We start from the raw sequence: 17,035 nt of genomic DNA, 5'->3' as shown, positions 1-17,035 counted from the left end.
CTCAGTGGTGGATGCATTAGGTTGGATGTATTTTTGGACTGGATTCTCTCCCTGCTGATGAGCACGATTGCCTACCCAGTGCATGTCGTGTTCAGAGATGTGTAAGGAGAACATCTACAAGTGGAGTACAGGGTAAGCCAGGAAGAGCGCTTGCCATTCTTAGTTATGAGTCTCTCTGCCTCCTCTGCCATTAATGAATTCTACTAAACTCCACAGTGAGAGAGAGAAGTTAGATTCAGCTTGTAGGGAAGAGTTTGGAATTGAGACGCTGAGGCATCAGAACTGGGTATTGATTTGCTGTGTTTATTGGTCATGTGGTGGAAGGCTGAGCTGTGCAGCACAGCGGTGCCTTTCCCAGCGTGGCACGGAGCTGCTGGGCTTGTTGTGGTCAGCGCTGTGCCCCGCGGTCTGGCTGTGTGACAGCAGTGTGGGGCAGGAGCACATGTCAGGCGGCGGGAGGTGTGCAGTGCTGGTGGGCAGCAGAGGAGGAGCAGCCCAATGGCCGCGCTCCATCAGGGCAGCTGTGTGTGTTGCTGCTGGGATCAGGGCGGTGCTGGAGGAGGACGCCTGTGTGCCTTCTGCTGAGCGGCCACGCAGCACTGCTTGCTTACGGTGAGCTCGGTCCTGCAAGTGACAACAGATGTGAGATGCGGTTGGTTTTGATCATCCATCTACTTTGTGCATGTAGATCATTTGATCTCTTGGGTGAGGAAGAGCTGAGAGTTGACTGAAAGTTTCAGAATTTCCCCTCCAGTCACAACCTATGATTCAACTGGAGGGTGCAAAAGTGGAATACTGGCATTTAAACATTCCCTGCACTGGCTGTATTCTTGGGGTTAGTTAAAGATTTCAGACATGAAGTTGTGCCAGAACCTTTTGCCTTCCCTGACATGTAGCCTGACTGCTTTCAGCATAGCAGCCTCCAAATATGTGTAATTAAGGAGGTGGGCTATAGCTGAATCTGCTGTTATGAGTGTTGGCATTTGGCTTTGTGGAAAACATTCTTATGCATGTTTCTCCTGTTATGTCACAGTGCTTTTGGTTCTGGTACTTCCAAAGCTGAAATACAGATTTCAGGATGGTAGAGATAATGCAGTCTGGTAGAATAATATTTCTGTGTTATCAACTACCGTCTGACAGTGCAGAACATGATAAATATTGTGAAAGCGGATCTGGAGTAGAAGAAAATTAGGCATAGGATTTTGAGAGCGGTCCTTTTGACATCCCTGTATCCAGGACACGCAATGGCTGAATGAAGACAATCAGCAGAGAGCCCATTCCCCTGGAGGAGCAGGCTGTGCTCTGTGTTGTGAGGCTCCAGGAAGCTCTGCAGGATGTCGGGGTGCGACTGAGACACAGGAGATTTAGATTGGATATTAGGAGGAAGTTTTTCACCCAGAGGGTGGTGACGCACTGGAACAGGTTGCCCAAGGAGACTGTGGATGCCCCATCCCTGGAGGCATTCAAGGCCAGGCTGGATGTGGCTCTGGGCAGCCTGGTCAGCTGGTTGGCAACCCTGCATGTAGCAGGTGGGCTGAAACTTGATGATCATTGTGGTACTTTTCATCCCACGCCCTTCTACGTTTCTGCCATTCTATGACTTACTTTGGTGGTGCATAATGGTGATGGCGATTACAGTGAGGAGCAGGAGGCAGGTGCCAGCCACTCGAACCCAGAGGAAAACATCACAGGAGGAGTTCAGATTGTTCTCATTGCTTGTTCCTGCAGGAAGAAAGGAAATTTTTGTTATTTTATTATTTTATTTTATTATTTTATTTTATTTTTTATTTTATTATTTTATTTTATTTTATTTTATTTTATTTTATTTTATTTTATTTTATTTTATTTTATTTTATTTTATTTTATTTTATTTTATTTTATTTTATTTTATTTTATTTTATTTTATTTTATTTTATTTTATTTTTACTCTTTTTAAGGTTGGAAAAGACCTAAAGGATCAACATGTCCAACCGTTCACCTATTAGAAATAGCTCCCACTAAGCCATGTCCCTCAACACAACATCCAGTCATTCCTTGAACACCCCCAGGGTTGGTGACTCCACCACCTCCCTGGGCAGTCCATTCCAGTGCCTCACCACTCTTTCTGAGAAGTAATACTTCCTAATGTCCAGCCTGAACCACCCTGCTGTAGCTTGCAACCATTCCCTCTGGTCCTATCACTAATGACACGAGAGAAGAGGCCTCACTACAACCTCTTTTTTCAATATGTTATAGAAAGCAATAAGGTCTCCCCTGAGCCCTCTCTTCTCCAGGCTGAACATGCCCAGCTCCTTCAGGAGAGAGAGAGGAAAGGGGAAAGGCCCAGTTGCAGACATGTGCCTGCATCCAGAAATGCCTGTAGTCAGCAGAGACTTTAATTTGGGCTCTTCTGCTCAAAGCAGCACTGCTGGCAGAGCCCCCTGCCTCCCCACAGCTGGGTTACCTGCATCCAGACCATGTTGTGAGCTGTTCTTGGTGACCAGGATTCTCTGGGTGGTGGCTGTGGTTGTGGTGGGTGCTGCTGTTGTTGTGACTGGAAAGAAGGAATAAGAGCATACAGAGAGGTATGACAGAAGTGCTTACCCCTGCCTGTGCCAGAACATGACCAGCAGAGAAAGAACATTTATAGGATCTGTTGGAACAGTAATGCTTTCATATGCTTTACAGCACTGGTATCGAGGGAATTGGGCTCCAAATTTGTTATCTGTCCCCTCAGTTTGTGTGAACTCTTTGTTATCTCTGTTATAAAACATGCTCTGAGAGTCAAGGGGGTTTCTGAGTTTCTTTTTTGAGGTACTTTCAGCGTACGATGTCAATTTGGACTTAATGGGCCAGATGCAGTTTGTGAGGACGCGGTATCTTTGTGGCCTTGGTAATTCTCATCCCTCAGAGCTACTGATGGGATGGGGAATTGGCTCTGGGCTGTGCAACCATCTCTGTGTTTGGGCAGGGCCGGAACCATGAGTAGAGCTGTTGGGCAGGGAGCCTGTATGAGGAGGAGCAGTGCCTGTGTGTGATGAGATGGCTTGGGAAAGAAGCAGGGCCATGGGGAGTGTGGGCGATGGGCCGGGTTGAGAAGGCACGGGCAGGGGAGCTGGGTGTAAGCGAGGTGGGTGAAGCTGTTGCTGACCTGGGAAGAAGGCGGGCTGTCCAGAGCTGAAGTGCAGCACCTGGTAGATACTGGTGACACAGAAATAGATCCCCTGGTCCTGTGCTGTGAAGGACTTCACCACCAGCCAATTGGAGCTATCTCTCCATGATACCTCGAAGCGCTGAGACATTCTCTTATAATCGTGAAAGAATGTGTTTTGTGGAGAATTACTGGAGACAATGAAGTGAAGGTTCCCATCCTTGTCCAGGCGGAACCAAGAGGCTCCCCACGTGCTTCTGGATGTCCGGCACTCCAGCTCCAGCCGCTGTCCCTGCTGGGGGTGCTTCACATTCCTGTTGAAACTGACCACCACTGCATCGCTCTGTCCCTGGGCGCCGGTGCAGCCTGTGGGCAGAAGTTGGCCATGTCCCCTCAGGTGCTGCTCAGGAAGAGCTCCTGGGGCCTTTGTGCAGGACTCTTCCCTGCCTGTGTGGTGCGTGGCAGGCAGGCAGGTGGGCTGTGAGGGTGAATGTGGAGGGAGGGATTGATGTCCAGCATGCTTGTGTGCTGTGCTGGAGTCCCTGGGGACTGAGCATTGGGAGCACCGGGCTCTCGAGATGGATGGTGGTCTTGAGAGCAGCCCTTCAGCTGCCTTGTGTGGGCTGCTGCCATTTCCCAGCTTCTCTGACAGATGATTCCCCACTAACAACTGTCCAGTGCCCCCTGTCTCCCCTTCCCCATCCCCTCCAGCAACACCATTCTGAACAGGCTCTGTTCCTGCTGCGTATCGCACTGCAGTCCCACCACTCCCGCCTCCCTGCGCAGTCCCTGAGCGGCCCTGAATTCCATCCTTTGGGTTTGCCCCTTCTTTCCCTGTGTTTGCTGTTGCCCATTGTCTTGGACGTGGTGCATGGGGAATGCCTTCCCCCACTGTCCCCCTTCCTCCCACACAGGTGCCCCGTCATCCCGCTTCCATACTCACAGAGCCCCAGGCTGAGCAGGAGGAGCAGTGCAGGAGAGCCGGCCATCGTCCTCGGGGCGGTGCAGCGCAGCGCGGCTGATCTTTCTCACTGAGCTTTGGAGGCAGCGTAACTTATAGGAGAGGATGTGATGTCATCAGGACCCTCTTCTGTGTGCAGTCCGTCTTCAGCCTCTGTGGTAGAACAGTGATAAATCATCTCTGCAGCTCTTCATCTGTGATCCAGAACTTGGGCTCATTTATCATGATAGCGTTGCCTTTAGTGGTTCCTCAGGGATTTTGCTGCAGTGTCTTCAGTTGAGATTCACACTGACTGGGGTCCTGCTTGAAATCAAATCAGCCACCATAATCCGCAGTCTCTCTGCCATTTCGGGCACTCCCATCCTGTCCACATTTGCCAATAAGAAGGATAAGTCCCGTGCCATTTACGTGGGTTGCATGTTGTGTTCGATGCAGATTTAGTGTGTTTTCATCTATTTTCAGATTGAGCCATGTTCACTTCCCATCTCTGGGTCCATGCGTTGCTGACATGTATCTGAGTGCTTCAGCTCAGCTGTTCTCTTTACAGTTTATGTGCAGAAGCCGCTGTGTGCAGGGCAGGAGTTCTGTGATGTGGCAGCCATCTCTGCAGCCCCATGTCCCAGGCTCTCGCACGGTTACACATTTCTTAATTTAAATTCTCATGTTTTTGTTCTACAACCACAGGGACTTCCGCCCTGCCAAAAAACACCCTGCTATGCCTCAGCACTGAGGGCCCTTGCTGCTGCCTCCAGGTGACCACTCACACGTTGGTAAGTGCTGGTCTTCCTGCAGCTTTGCACATGCAGTAGCGGCAGTTTCCCTGTGCTGGTGTTATTTGTGTCTTCTGTTGTTATTTCCTGGCTCTGCTGTTATTTGTGATGTGTTGCTGTATTCCTGTTTTGCAAATGTGCCCCCTGTTCCTGGATGCCAGTAACCAGGAAATGCTGTGTGGTGCAAGTGCTGTTTTGTGAGCAAATGGGCCAAAATTGGCTATTGCTGGGCTCATTTGATTGGGCCTCAAAGCATTTTGGTGAGTAAGGAAGGCCACTGTGAAGCCTTCTGGAACAGGGTAACTAAGGTCAGCCAAGGTTAAACTGTGATGTTTCAGATGCATTCATACAAGGTCATGCTGAGTCCTCACCTGCTGAGCAGCAACCATCAGCTGCACTGATGGTGCTACTGAGAGAGTTGGGAAAGAGAGAAGAGCTCTCAGGTTTGGAAGTTCTTCCTGCCTCTAAAAACAGAGGCATCACTGTTTAGTATACGTAGAGGCTGTGCTGAAATTGTTCTGTATTTAGTTTATTCATGTTAAACATTGGATCAATGAGATATGGCTGTGGAGAATGTAGACAAAGTCCTGGAGGGAAGGGAGGGTCTGTGAGGTTTTGGAACAGGGCTCAGGAGGGTGTGAGATTGAGATGAGTGATCTTGGTGCTTGCTGTGGGGATTTCAGTTGGAAAAGTGGGAGGGATTTCCCTCCATGGATCCCTGGTCTGATAGAGAAATATATTTGAATATAGCTGGACTTGATTTCTTTTATTTGAAACATTCTTTTATTTGAGAATTGTGATGAAAACCTATGAATATGCTGAGAGCATTAAGAATTTGAATCATTTAACAGGGAAGACCTTGTGAATGAGAGTTAGGCTGGGGTATGAGACCTGAGCTTTGGGTGTGATTGATGTGTAGGCAGAGAAGGATCATCCCAATGGCCGCGCTCCATCAGTGCAGCTGTGTGTGTTGCTGCTGGGATCAGGGCGGTGCTGGAGGAGGACGCCTGTGTGCCTTCTGCTGAGCAGCCACGCAGCACTGCTTGCTTACGGTGAGCTCGGTCCTGCAAGGGATGGGCTTGTGGTGAGCGCGTGTGACGCGTGGCTGTGCTGATTTCAGCCCTGCTGATGCTTCCTGCTGTTGGTGTGGGAAGATCTGACCACTTGTGCAAGGAGGAACTAAAAATATCAATGAAGATTTCTGAATTTGCCTTTGAATCGTAATCCTGTATTTGAAATTGAGGTTTGACAACAATGAATGAGAATACTGATTTCTGCCTTAAGGCAGCATCTGTTAAAGGCCCTGTGTTGGCTGTAAGCTGACTTAGAGCCCATCAAGGTCGATCTCTCTCCATGATTCTCCCACCATTTTGTTTCCCTGTCAGTACTGTGGATTGCTTTCAGTGAAATACAACGATGAGCCAGAACTTTACCAGAAAATGCTGATGTTGTGTAACAGTTTCTCCTTCAGCATCAGTGCTGCTTGCTGCAGAAATTAATGCAGCTAATGCATCTTCACTGGTAATGTTGATCAGGGTGAGAAGGCTGAATTAAATGGCTGAGTAATGGTTTGGATTTTGGCAATTTCAACCCCAATATGGTGATTTCAGGATGGCAGCGTCAACACAGTTTGTCATTTCTTGTATGTTTACAATTTCTGTGTGTAATTCTAATAATGCCTGTCTATACCTTCTTATCTGCAAGTGTAAAATGCGATTAAGGTTTCTGAACCACAAGCTAATGATGCGGAAAACCTGGAAAAGTGTTTTAGTTGTGATCCTTCAGCATTCCCTGTGTCCTGCCAATGGCTGCGTGAGGGCAATCAGCAGGGAGCCCATTCCCTGCAGGAGTGGGCTGTGCTCTGTGGTGTGAGGCTCCAGGCAGCTCTGCAGGGTGTCAGGGTGTGACTTACTTGGGCAGTGCGCGATGTTGATGGTGATGGCAGTGAGGAGCAGGAGGAGGCAGGTGCCAGCCAGGTTAACCCATATGACTGTATCATGGCAGAACTGTGGTGTGTTCTCATGGCTTGATCCTGCAGGAAGAAAGGAGAGAGGGGAAAGGGGAAAGGCCCAGTGACAGACATGTGCCTGCATCCAGAAATGCCTGTAGTCAGCAGAGGCTTTAATTTGGGCTCTTCTGCTCAAAGCAGCACTGCTGGCAGAGCCCCTGCCTCCCCACAGCTGGGTTACCTGCATCCAGACCATGTTGTGAGCTGTTCTTGGTGACCAGGCTGCTCTGCTTGGTGGCTGTGGTTGTGGTGGGTGCTGCTGTTGTTTTGAATGGAAAGAAGAAATAAGTGCATACAGAGAGGTATGACAGAAGAGCTTCCTCCTGCCTGTGCCAGGAAACAACCAGCAATGAACGAACATTTATAGGATCTGTTGGAACTGTGATGCTTTCACATGCTGCACAGCCCTGGTATCGAGAGAATTGGGCTCCAAATTTGTTATCTGTCACCTCAGTTTGTGTGAGCTCTTTGTTATCTCTGTTATAAAACATGTCCTGAGAGTCATGGGGGATGGAGTTTCTTTTTTGAGGTACTTTAAGCATATGATGTCAATTGGGACTTAATGGGCCAGATGCAGTATGTGATGAGGCGGTATCTTTGTGGCCTTTGTAATTCTCATCCCTCATAGCTGCTGATGGGATGGGGAAGTGGCTCTGGGCTGTGCAACAATCTCTGTGTTTGGGCAGGGCCGGTACCATGAGCGGAGCTGTTGGAAAGGGAGACTGTATGAGGAGGAGCAGTGCCTGTGTGTGATGAGATGGCTTGGGAAAGAAGCAGGGCCATGGGGAGTGTGGGCGATGGGCCGTTTGAGAAGGCACGGGCAGGGGAGCTGGGTGTAAGCGAAGTGGGTGAAGCTGTTGCTGACCTGGGAAGAAGGCGGGTTGTCCAGAGCTGAAGTGCAGCACCTGGTTGACGTTGGTGATGCAGAAATAGATCCCCTGGTCCTGTGCTGAGAAGGACTTCACCACCAGCCAATAAGAGCTATCTCTCCATGATACCTCGTAGCGCTGAGACATTCCCTTATAAAAATGAAAGACTGTGTTGTATGGAGAATTACTGGTGGCAATGAAGTGAAGGTTGCCGCTTTTGTCCAGGCGGACCCAAGAGGCTCCCCATGTGGTTCTGGATGTCTGGCACTCCAGCTCCAGCCGCTGTCCCTGCTTGGGTTGCTTCATATTCCTGTTGAAACTGACCACCACTGCATCCCTCTGTCCCTGGGCGCCGGTGCAGCCTGTGGGCAGAAGTCGGCCATGTCCCCTCAGGTGCTGCTCAGGAAGAGCTCCCGGGGCCATTGTGCAGGGCTCTTCCCTGCCTGTGCAGAGCGTGGTAGGCTGGTGGGATGTGAAAGTGAATGTGGAGGAAGGGATTGGTGTCCAGCATGCTTGTGTGCTGTGCTGGAGTCCCTGGGGACTGAGCATTGGGATCTCTGGGCTCTCAAGATGGATGCTGGCCTTGAGAGCAGCCCTTCAGCTGCCTTGTGTGGGCTGCTGCCCCTTATCAGCTTCTTTGCCAGGTGGTTCCCCACCAACAACTGCCCCATGCTCCCTCTCTCCCCTTCCCCATCCCCTCCAGCAACACCATTCTGAACAGGCTCTGTTCCTGCTGCGTATCACGCTGCAGTCCCACCGCTCCCGCTTCCCTGCGCAGTCCCTGAGCAGCCCTGAATTCCATCCTTTGGGTTTGCCCCTTCTTTCCCTGTGTTTGCTGTTGCCCATTTTCTTGGACGTGGTGCATGGGGAATGCCTTCCCGCACTGTCCTCCTTCCTCCCACACAGGTGCCCCGTCAGCCCGCTTCCATACTCACAGAGCCCCAGGCTGAGCAGGAGGAGCAGTGCAGGAGAGCCGGCCATCGTCCTCAGGGCGGTGCAGCGCAGCGCGGCTGATCTTTCTCACTGAGCTTTGGAGGCAGCGTAACTTATAGGAGAGGATGTGATGTCATCAGGACCCTCTTCTGTGTGCAGTCCGTGTTCAGCATCTGAGGTGGAACAGTGAGAAATTATTTCTTCAGCTGTTTGTCTGTGATCCAGAACTTGGGCTCGTTTATTGTGATAGCGTTGCCTTCAGTGGTTCCTCAGGGATTTTGCTGCAGTGTCTTAAGTTGAGATTCACACTGACTATGGTCCTGCTTGAAATCAAATCAGCCACCATAATCTGCAGTCTCTCTGCCATTTGGGGCACTCCCATCCTGTCCATATTTGCCAAAAAGAAGGATAAGTCCCATGCCATTGACGTGGGTTGCATGTTGTGTTCGATGCAGGAGATTTAGTGTGTTTTCATCTATTTTCAGATTGATCCATGTGCACTTCTCATCTCTGGGTCCATGCATTGCTGACATGTAGCTGAGTGCTCCAGCTCAGCTCTTCTCTTTACAGTTTATGTGCAGATGCCGCTGTGTGCAGGGCAGGAGGTCTGTGATGTGGCAGCCATCTCTGCAGCCCCATGTCCCAGACTCACGCAAGGTAACTCTTTTCTTAATTTAAATTGTCGTGTTTTTGTTCTACAACCACAGGGACTTCCGCCCTGCCAAAAAACACCCTGCTATGCCTCAACACTGAGGGCCCTTGCTTCTGCCTCCAGGTGACCACTCACACGTTGGTAAGTGCTGGGCTTCCTGCAGCTTTGCACATGCAGTAGCAGCAGTTTCCCTGTGCTGGTGTTATTTGTGTCTTCTGTTGTTCTTTCCTGGCTCTGCTGTTATTTGTGATGTGTTGCTGTATTCCTGTTTTTAAATGTGTCCCCTGTTCATGGATGCCAGAAACCAGGAAATGCTGTGTGGTGCAAGGGTTGTTTTGTGAGAAAATGGGCCAAAATTGGCTATTGCTGGGCTCATTTGATTGGACCTCAAAGCATTTTGGTGAGTAAAGAAGGCCGCTGTGGAGCCTTCTAGAATGGGGTAACTAAGGTCAGCCAGGGTTAAACTGTGATGTTTCAGATGCATTTATACAAGGTCATGCTGAGTCCTCACCTGCTGAGCAGCAACCATCAGCAGCACTGATGGTGCTACTGAGAGTTGGGAAGGAGAGATGAGCTCTGAGGTTTGGAAGTTCTTCCTGCCTTTAAAAACAGAGGCATCACTGTTTAATGTACACAGGGGCTATGTTGAATTTGGTCTGTATTTAGTTTATTCATGTTAAACATTGGATCAATGAGATATGGCTGTGGAGAATGTAGACAAAATCCTGGAGGGAAGGGAGGGTCTGTGAGGATTTGGAGCAGGGCTCAGGAGGGTGTGAGATTGAGATGAGTGATCTTGGTGCTTGCTGTGTGGATTTCAGTTGGAAAAGTGGGAGGGATTTCCCTCCATGGATCCCTGGTCTGATAGAGAAATATATTTGAATATAGCTGGAGTCAATTTCCATTATTTGAAACATACTTTTATTTGAGAACTGTGAACAAAACCTAAGAAAAAAAACTGAGAGCATTAAGAATTTCAAACATTTAACAGGGAAGACCTTGGGAATGAGAGGTAGGCTGGGGTATGAGAACTGAGTTTTGGCTGAGATTGATGTGTAGGTAGAGAGGGGTCATCCCAATGGCCGCGCTCCATCAGGGCAGCTGTGTGTGTTGCTGCTGGGATCAGGGCGGTGCTGGAGGAGGACGCCTGTGTGCCTTCTGCTGAGCAGCCACGCAGCACTGCTTGCTTACGGTGAGCTCGGTCCTGCAAGGGATGGGCTTGTGGTGAGCGCGTGTGACGCGTGGCTGTGCTGATTTCAGCCCTGCTGATGCTTCCTGCTGTTGGTGTGGGAAGATCTGACCACTTGAGCAAGGAGGAACTAAAAATATCAATGAAGATTTCTGAATTTACAATTTCGCCTTCAGCATTATTGCTGCTTGCTGCAGAAATTAATGCAGCTAATGCATCTTCACTGGTAATGTTGATCAGAGTGAAAAGGCTGAATTAAATGGCTGAGTAATGGTTTAGATTCTGGCAATTTCATCCCGAATATGATGACATCAGGATGGCAGAGTCTACACTGTTCGTAATTTCTTGTGTTTACATTTACATTTTCTCTATATGGTTCTACTAATGCCTGTCTATACCTTCTTATCTGCAAGTGTAAAATGTGATGAAGGTTTCAGAACCACAAGCTAATGATGAGGGAAATCTGGAAAAGTGCTTTAGGTGTGATCCTTCAGCATTCCCTGTGTCCTGCCAATGGCTGCATGAGGGCAATCAGCAGGGAGCCCATTCCCTGCAGGAGCGGGCTGTGCTCTGTGGTGTGAGGCTCCAGGAAGCTCTGCAGGGTGTCAGGGTGCGACTTACTTTGGCAGTGCGTGATGTTGATCGTGATGGCAGTGAGGAGCAGGAGGAGGCAGGTGCCAGCCAGGTTAACCCATATGACTGTATCATGGCAGAACTGTGGTGTGTTCTCATGGCTTGATCCTGCAGGAAGAAAGGAGAGAAGGGAAAGGGATAAGGCCAGTTGCAGACATCTGCCTGCATCCAGAAATGCCTGTGGTCAGCAGAGACTTTAATTTGGGCTCTTCTGCTCAAAGCAGCACTGCTGGCAGAGCCCCTGCCTCCCCACAGCTGGGTTACCTGCATCCAGATAATGTTGTGAGCTGTTCCTCTTGGTGACTGGGCTGCTCTGGGTGGTGGTAGTGGGTGTGATGTGTCCTGCTGTTGTTGTGAGTGGATGGAAAAATAGATGAATTCAGTGAGATACAACAAAACAGCCTTCTCCGCTCCTGCCGGGCCACAAATGACCATAATGTCCAGCATTGTGGGGTCTCCGTAGGACCCACTTTTTCCTGTGATGCTGTGACACTCGGATGTGAAGTCTGCTTCCATTGCTGAGCTGCTCAGCCATGAAATCTGAGGGCTGTGGGCTCAGAGTTTCTTCCCAGCACCCTCAGAAATTCTGAGCTCTTTAGGTGGTTTCACGCCCTCATTTGCTGCTCTGAGAAAGATTAAAGCTTTCTCTTGTCCTCACGTCCCAAAATGCCTGCAGTCAGCACAGCCTTTAATTCACGCTGTTGCAAGCAATTCAGCACTGCTGGCAGAGTGTCTGCCTCCCTGCAGATTGTTACCTGGATCCGGGCTGTGCCAGAAGATGTCTTTCTTGGTGACCTGACTGCACTGAGTGGTGGCAGCGGGTATGGTGGGTGCTGCTGTTGTTGTGACTGGAAAGAAGAAATAAGCAAACTCAGCAAGGTACAGCTGAAGAGCTTCCTCCTATCCCTCAGAGGTGCCGCTGAGCTGTGTGACCACCTCTGTGTTTGGGCAGGGCAGGTACCATGAGTGGAGCTGCTGGGCTGGGAGGCTGTATATAGAGGAGCAGTGCCTGTGTGATGAGACGGCTTGGGAAAGAAGCAGGGCCATGGGGAGTGTGGGCGATGGGCCGGGATGAGAAGGCACGGGCAGGGGAGCTGGGTGTAAGCGAGGTGGGTGAAGCTGTTGCTGACCTGGGAAGAAGGCGGGTTGTCCAGAGCTGAAGTGCAGCACCTGGTTGATGAAGTTGACGCAGAAATATGTTCCCTGGTCCTGTGCCGAGAAGGACTTCACCACCAGCCGAGGGGAGTTTCTTCTCCAGATAGCCTCAAAATTTGTAGATGTTTTCTCAACCTCTTGCACTGTGTTTGAATAAGATTGGGTACTGGAGACAATGAAGTGAAGTTTCTGACTCTTGTCCAGGTGGATCCAGAAGATGGGTCTGTTTCTCTCGTAATGCAGGCACTCCAGCTCCACACGTTGTCCCTGCTGGGGGTGCTTCATATTCCTATCAAAGAACCTGGCCTCCATCGTGTTTGTGTGTCCCTGGGCGATGGTGCAGCCTGTGGGCAGAAGTCGGCCATGTCCCCTCAGGTGCTGCTCAGGAAGAGCTCCCAGGGCCTTTGGGCAGGGCTCTACCCTGCTGGTTTAGTGCATGGCAGGCAGGCAGGTGGGCTGTGAGGGTGAATGCAGATGGAGGGATCGGCATCCAGCATGCTTGGGTGCTGTGCTGGAGTCCCTGGAGACTGAGCGTTGAGAGCGCCAGGCTCTCGAGATGGATGCTGGCCTTGAGAGCAGCCCTTCAGCTGCCTTGTGTGGGCTGCTGCCATTTCCCAGCTTCTCTGACAGATGATTTTCCACCAACAACTGCCCCGTTCCCCCTCTCTCCCCTTCCCCATCCCCTCCAGCAACACCATTCTGAACAGGCTCTGTTCCTGCTGCGTATCGCACTGCAGTCCCACCACTCCCACTTCCCTGCGCAGTCCCTGAGCAGCCCTGAATTCCATCCTTTGGGTTTGCCCCTTCTTTCCCTGTGTTTGCTGTTGCCCATTGTCTTGGACGTGGTGCATGGGGAATGCCTTCCCCCACTGTCCCCCTTCCTCCCACACAGGTGCCCCGTCATCCCGCTTCCATACTCACAGAGCCCCAGGCTGAGCAGGAGGAGCAGTGCAGGAGAGCCGGCCATCGTCCTCGGGGCGGTGCAGCGCAGCGCGGCTGATCTTTCTCACTGAGCTTTGGAGGCAGCGTAACTTATAGGAGAGGATGTGATGTCATCAGGACCCTCTTCTTTGTGCAGTCCGTGTTCAGCCTCTGAGGTGAAACAGTGAGGAATGATTTCTGCAGCTCTTCATCTGTGATCCAGAACTTTGGCTTGTTTATTGTGTTAGCTTTGTTAACGTTGCCTCAGGACTTTGCTGCAGTGTCTTCAGCTGAGATTCACACTGACAGTGATCTATCTTGGAGTCTGATCTGTCGCTACCTGCTGCTGTCTCCCAGATATTTTGGGCATTCACATCATGATCTGATCTACAGTAAACCATGCCATGTCCCCTTCAGTAGCCATGGAGTGCAAATTGTATTTCATGTTGGAGATTTTATTTGATTTCATTCCATGTAGAGGCTGGTCCATCTGCATTTTTCATCTCTGAGTCCACACGTTGTGGCCACATAGCTGAGTTGTTTATCTTAGTTGTTCTCTGCAGCTGTACTTGTTATTTTCTGTGCTGATGGTGCTGTGTTGAAGGCAGGAGGGCTGTGCTGTGACATCCATCCAGAAAGCCTTTTGCTCCAGGGCCATGCAGAGTTTTTTTTGGCATTTATTTTTTTACATCTTGAGACTTTCTTCTCCTACCGCAAGGACTTCCACCCTGCCAAATATCCCCTTTGTGCTTCATCATTCAAGGTCCTTGCTGCTGCCTCCAGGTGACCGCTCACACGCTGGTGGTGGTTTGGACTTCCTGCATCTTTGTACATGACTGTTTCAGTAGCTGTTTGTTTCCTCTTTTGGTATTTCCTGGGGTTATCCTGTATGTTTGGTTATTTTGACTTGTATTTCACTTCTGAGGTGTTTTTCAGTGACTCTGTTTGTGTGCAACATTTTGGCTTGCCTGGGCTGCACTGAGTGATGAGGAGCAGTGTTAGGCACGAGCACAGGTGTCTGCAGTTGTCACTGCTGAAATGCTCCTCCCAGCACCTTGCATTGCCCACATCCACTGTTTGGTCTCTAGAAACACCTGACAAAAATCAGTGAGTATCAGTGGGTGCCATTTGTTCTGCATGGAGGATTTCAGTGCTCATTTCCATGTCAGACGCTGTTTTGTCAGACTGCCCCTCTGCTGCCGTCTGTCATGTGGCAACCCAACGTGGTGGAAAACTGGTGGGAAGTTCTGCTTCTACTGCCATACCCCCACCTTCTGCCTCTGACATCATGAGCCAGCTGGATAAAACAGGAGGTGTTACTTTCAGAGCAGTCCTTTCAAAATAGGCTGCATTCTTAACACGTGAGAAAGAAATCAATTTGATTTTCAATGCACACCCTGTGAGTAGCACAGCTGTTGGGCTGTGAGCGATGGCTGCACGGCTGAGGCAGAGCCGCCGCCATGATGGAGGTAGACGGCCATGGGAGGTCAGGACCAGGGAGCGTGTGGGCTGCGGGTTGTGCATGCCTGTATGGCTGCTGTGCCAGCGTGCCTGTTGTTCTGGGAGCCAGAAAAGTAGCACTGCTGAATGATGGAAGTGCTGTTGTGTGAGAAGGTGAGCTAAAGTGATGTGGGAACTGGGCTCATTTCTTTGGGCCTCACAGCGCTTCGGTGAGTGAGGAAAGCGGGAGTGAGGCCTGCTGAGCTCTGTGAGGCTTGTGGTGGTGTGAGGCTGTGAGCCTTGTGTTGTCTGCGTGAAGTAGAGCAGAGCTTAACTAAATAAGCACAGAATCTGTTGGATCTATCAAATAGCACTGCATGCATCTGTTTCTTGAAATCCCACCAAGGAAACGTGGAGAGTCCATCTCCCATTGAGACATCTGAGCTATGCTGCTTGTGTGGGCTCCGTGTGTTGTCAGTTTATTCTCCTCAAGATAACCCAGTGGTGGATGCATTAGGTTGGATGTATCTTGGGACTGGATTCTCTCCCTGCCGTGGAGCACAATTGACTACCCAGTGCATCTCGTGTTCAGAGATGTGTTAGGAGACCCTCTACAAGTGGAGTACAGGGTAAGCCAGGAAGAGCGCTTGCCATTCTTAGTAGGAACATCTTACTTTCCTCTTCTTCCCTACTGATAGTGATACTTTTCTACAGGTTATTGTCAGATACCAAACAGGAACTCAGATCTTTGCCTCCTAAGTACAGAGTTATTCCTGTGGCTCACCAATGGAGTTTTTTTCCACATGAGGCCAGCGCTTCCTGTGATGTGTTCAGAACCTGGGTGCGGTGACACTGTGCAGAGGACTCCTTTTCTTCTTCATGTTCAGATTTATACTTGTTGTATGTCTTTGTGAGTCACCCCTACACCAAAGAGAAATCCCTCCCCTGCCTATTCTGATGTGAATTAATGTCTTTAAAGCAAGATGAAAGCTTGTTGTGAGTAGAGAGAGAGCAGTAGGGGGCTGCCATGTATTCTTTCCCAGCAGGGAAGTGCTCCATTGACTGGAGAGGGATCCAGGCAAATATAACTCTGATGGAGACATCTTTGTGTGCTCAGATGAAGCCACTGTGCTCCTGAGCCTCCATCTCTTGTATCCTAAGTATCAAATTGTCTGGGGCAGGGATCTTCCATTGCTGTGTTCATTGTTTGTATATATCTTAGCACAAAGCAGTTTCTCCTTTCTGTAGAATCATAAGAATCTCCAAGGTCGGCGAAGACATCTAAGATCATCCAATCCAACCGTTCCACTCTCACCAATATTCCCACTAAACCACTTCCCTCAGTGGAACATCTCAAGCTTTCTGGAATACTTCCAGTTTCAGTGACACCACCACCTCCCCAGGCAGCCTGTTCCTGTGCCTGTCCACACTCTCAGAGAAGAATTATCCCCTAAGCTCAAACCTGAACCTTCCCTGGCACAGCTTATGCCAATCCTTCTGGTCCTAGTAGAAAATGCGAACAAGTAAGACTGTCCCAGTGGCAATTACTCAATTCTGAAAGGCTTCAGAGAGAAGGAGGAAATCAAAGAACAGCTCTAATGTAAAACCTTGATCTGGTGGTGGCAGTTGAGATCAGCAGCATGGTTGAATTTTTGCTATGCCTGCTGTGGAGATTAGAGTTGCAAAAGTTAGGAGAGAGTTTCTACCACAAATCCAAATCTGACATTTCTTCCAACATCGCTTGAGGTGGGACTTAATGTTGGAGTTTTGATTTTGGAAATGTTAGTGGGATAGCATGTTATGTTCTAGGTTTCTCTGCCCCCTATATCAATAACAAATTAAACCACACAATGAAAGAGACAGAAATTAGATTGAGCTTGTAGGGAAGAGTTTGGAATTGAGAGGCTAAGGCATCAGAAATGGACATTGATCTGCTGTGTTTATTGGTCATGTGGTGGAAGGCTGAGCTGTGCAGCACTGCGGTGCCTTTCCCAGCGTGGCACGGAGCTGCTGGGCTTGTTAGGGTCAGCGCTGTGCCCTGTGGTCTGGCTGTGTGACAGCAGTGTGTGCTGGAGGAGGACGCCTGTGTGCCTTCTGCTGAGCAGCCACGCAGCACTGCTTGCTTACGGTGAGCTTGGTCCTGCAAGGGATGGGCTTGTGGTGAGCGCGTGTGACGCGTGGCTGTGCTGATTTCAGCCCTGCTGATGCTCCCTGCTGTTGGTGTGGGAAGATCTGACCACTTGTGCAAGGAGGAATTAAAAATATCAATGAAGATTTCTGAATTTACTCTTAAATCGTAATCCTGCTTTTGAAATTGAGGTTTGACAACAATGAATGAGAATACTGATTTCTGCCTTAAGGCAGCATCTGCTAA

General features: G+C 49.7%; 3 protein-coding genes across 3 annotated transcripts; all 3 read right to left on the bottom strand.

Moving 5' to 3' along the window:
* Nucleotides 1–1,126: 1,126 nt before the first annotated feature.
* Nucleotides 1,127–4,119, bottom strand: LOC140251051 (T-cell surface glycoprotein CD8 alpha chain-like). The gene is made up of 5 exons (XM_072334286.1): nucleotides 4,074–4,119; nucleotides 3,131–3,496; nucleotides 2,444–2,533; nucleotides 1,606–1,722; nucleotides 1,127–1,365 (listed from the first exon to the last, which is right to left on the bottom strand). Exons 1-5 carry the CDS (start codon nucleotides 4,117–4,119, stop codon nucleotides 1,127–1,129), a joined length of 858 nt encoding a protein of 285 aa, XP_072190387.1.
* Nucleotides 4,120–6,544: 2,425 nt separating this feature from the next.
* On the bottom strand, nucleotides 6,545–8,719 carry LOC140251050 (T-cell surface glycoprotein CD8 alpha chain-like). The gene is made up of 5 exons (XM_072334285.1): nucleotides 8,674–8,719; nucleotides 7,735–8,100; nucleotides 7,051–7,128; nucleotides 6,774–6,893; nucleotides 6,545–6,558 (listed from the first exon to the last, which is right to left on the bottom strand). Exons 1-5 carry the CDS (start codon nucleotides 8,717–8,719, stop codon nucleotides 6,545–6,547), a joined length of 624 nt encoding a protein of 207 aa, XP_072190386.1.
* A 2,283-nt stretch (nucleotides 8,720–11,002) lies between these two features.
* On the bottom strand, nucleotides 11,003–13,267 carry LOC140251049 (uncharacterized). The gene is made up of 5 exons (XM_072334284.1): nucleotides 13,222–13,267; nucleotides 12,276–12,644; nucleotides 11,901–11,993; nucleotides 11,410–11,490; nucleotides 11,003–11,253 (listed from the first exon to the last, which is right to left on the bottom strand). The coding sequence occupies exons 1-5, from the start codon at nucleotides 13,265–13,267 to the stop codon at nucleotides 11,003–11,005; spliced, it is 840 nt and encodes a 279-aa protein (XP_072190385.1).
* Between the last annotated feature and the right edge of the window lie 3,768 nt (nucleotides 13,268–17,035).

The sequence above is a fragment of the Excalfactoria chinensis genome, chromosome 4 (assembly GCF_039878825.1).
Source record: "Excalfactoria chinensis isolate bCotChi1 chromosome 4, bCotChi1.hap2, whole genome shotgun sequence".
NCBI classification, from domain to species: Eukaryota; Metazoa; Chordata; class Aves; order Galliformes; family Phasianidae; genus Excalfactoria; species Excalfactoria chinensis.
Note: the sequence above shows the minus strand (reverse complement) of the source record. Positions and strands in the feature narration are given on the sequence as shown.

What these genes read in the sequence shown, in the direction of transcription:
- LOC140251049 (XM_072334284.1), bottom strand. Translation starts at nt 13,267, where the DNA reads ATGGCCGGCTCTCCTGCACTGCTCCTCCTGCTCAGCCTGGGGCTCT. An exon ending in CCTGCTCAGCCTGGGGCTCT is followed by an intron (nt 12,645 to 13,221) that starts GTGAGTATGGAA and finishes TTCTGCCCACAG; the next exon opens with GCTGCACCATCGCCCAGGGA. An exon ending in ACAACATTATCTGGATGCAG is followed by an intron (nt 11,254 to 11,409) that starts GTAACCCAGCTG and finishes TTCTTCCTGCAG; the next exon opens with GATCAAGCCATGAGAACACA.
- LOC140251050 (XM_072334285.1), bottom strand. Translation starts at nt 8,719, where the DNA reads ATGGCCGGCTCTCCTGCACTGCTCCTCCTGCTCAGCCTGGGGCTCT. An exon ending in ACAACCCGCCTTCTTCCCAG is followed by an intron (nt 7,129 to 7,734) that starts GTCAGCAACAGC and finishes TCAAAACAACAG; the next exon opens with CAGCACCCACCACAACCACA. An exon ending in ACAACATGGTCTGGATGCAG is followed by an intron (nt 6,894 to 7,050) that starts GTAACCCAGCTG and finishes TTCTTCCTGCAG; the next exon opens with GATCAAGCCATGAGAACACA.
- LOC140251051 (XM_072334286.1), bottom strand. Translation starts at nt 4,119, where the DNA reads ATGGCCGGCTCTCCTGCACTGCTCCTCCTGCTCAGCCTGGGGCTCT. An exon ending in ACAGCCCGCCTTCTTCCCAG is followed by an intron (nt 2,534 to 3,130) that starts GTCAGCAACAGC and finishes CCTTCTTTCCAG; the next exon opens with TCACAACAACAGCAGCACCC. An exon ending in CACCATTATGCACCACCAAA is followed by an intron (nt 1,366 to 1,605) that starts GTAAGTCATAGA and finishes ATATCCAATCTA; the next exon opens with AATCTCCTGTGTCTCAGTCG.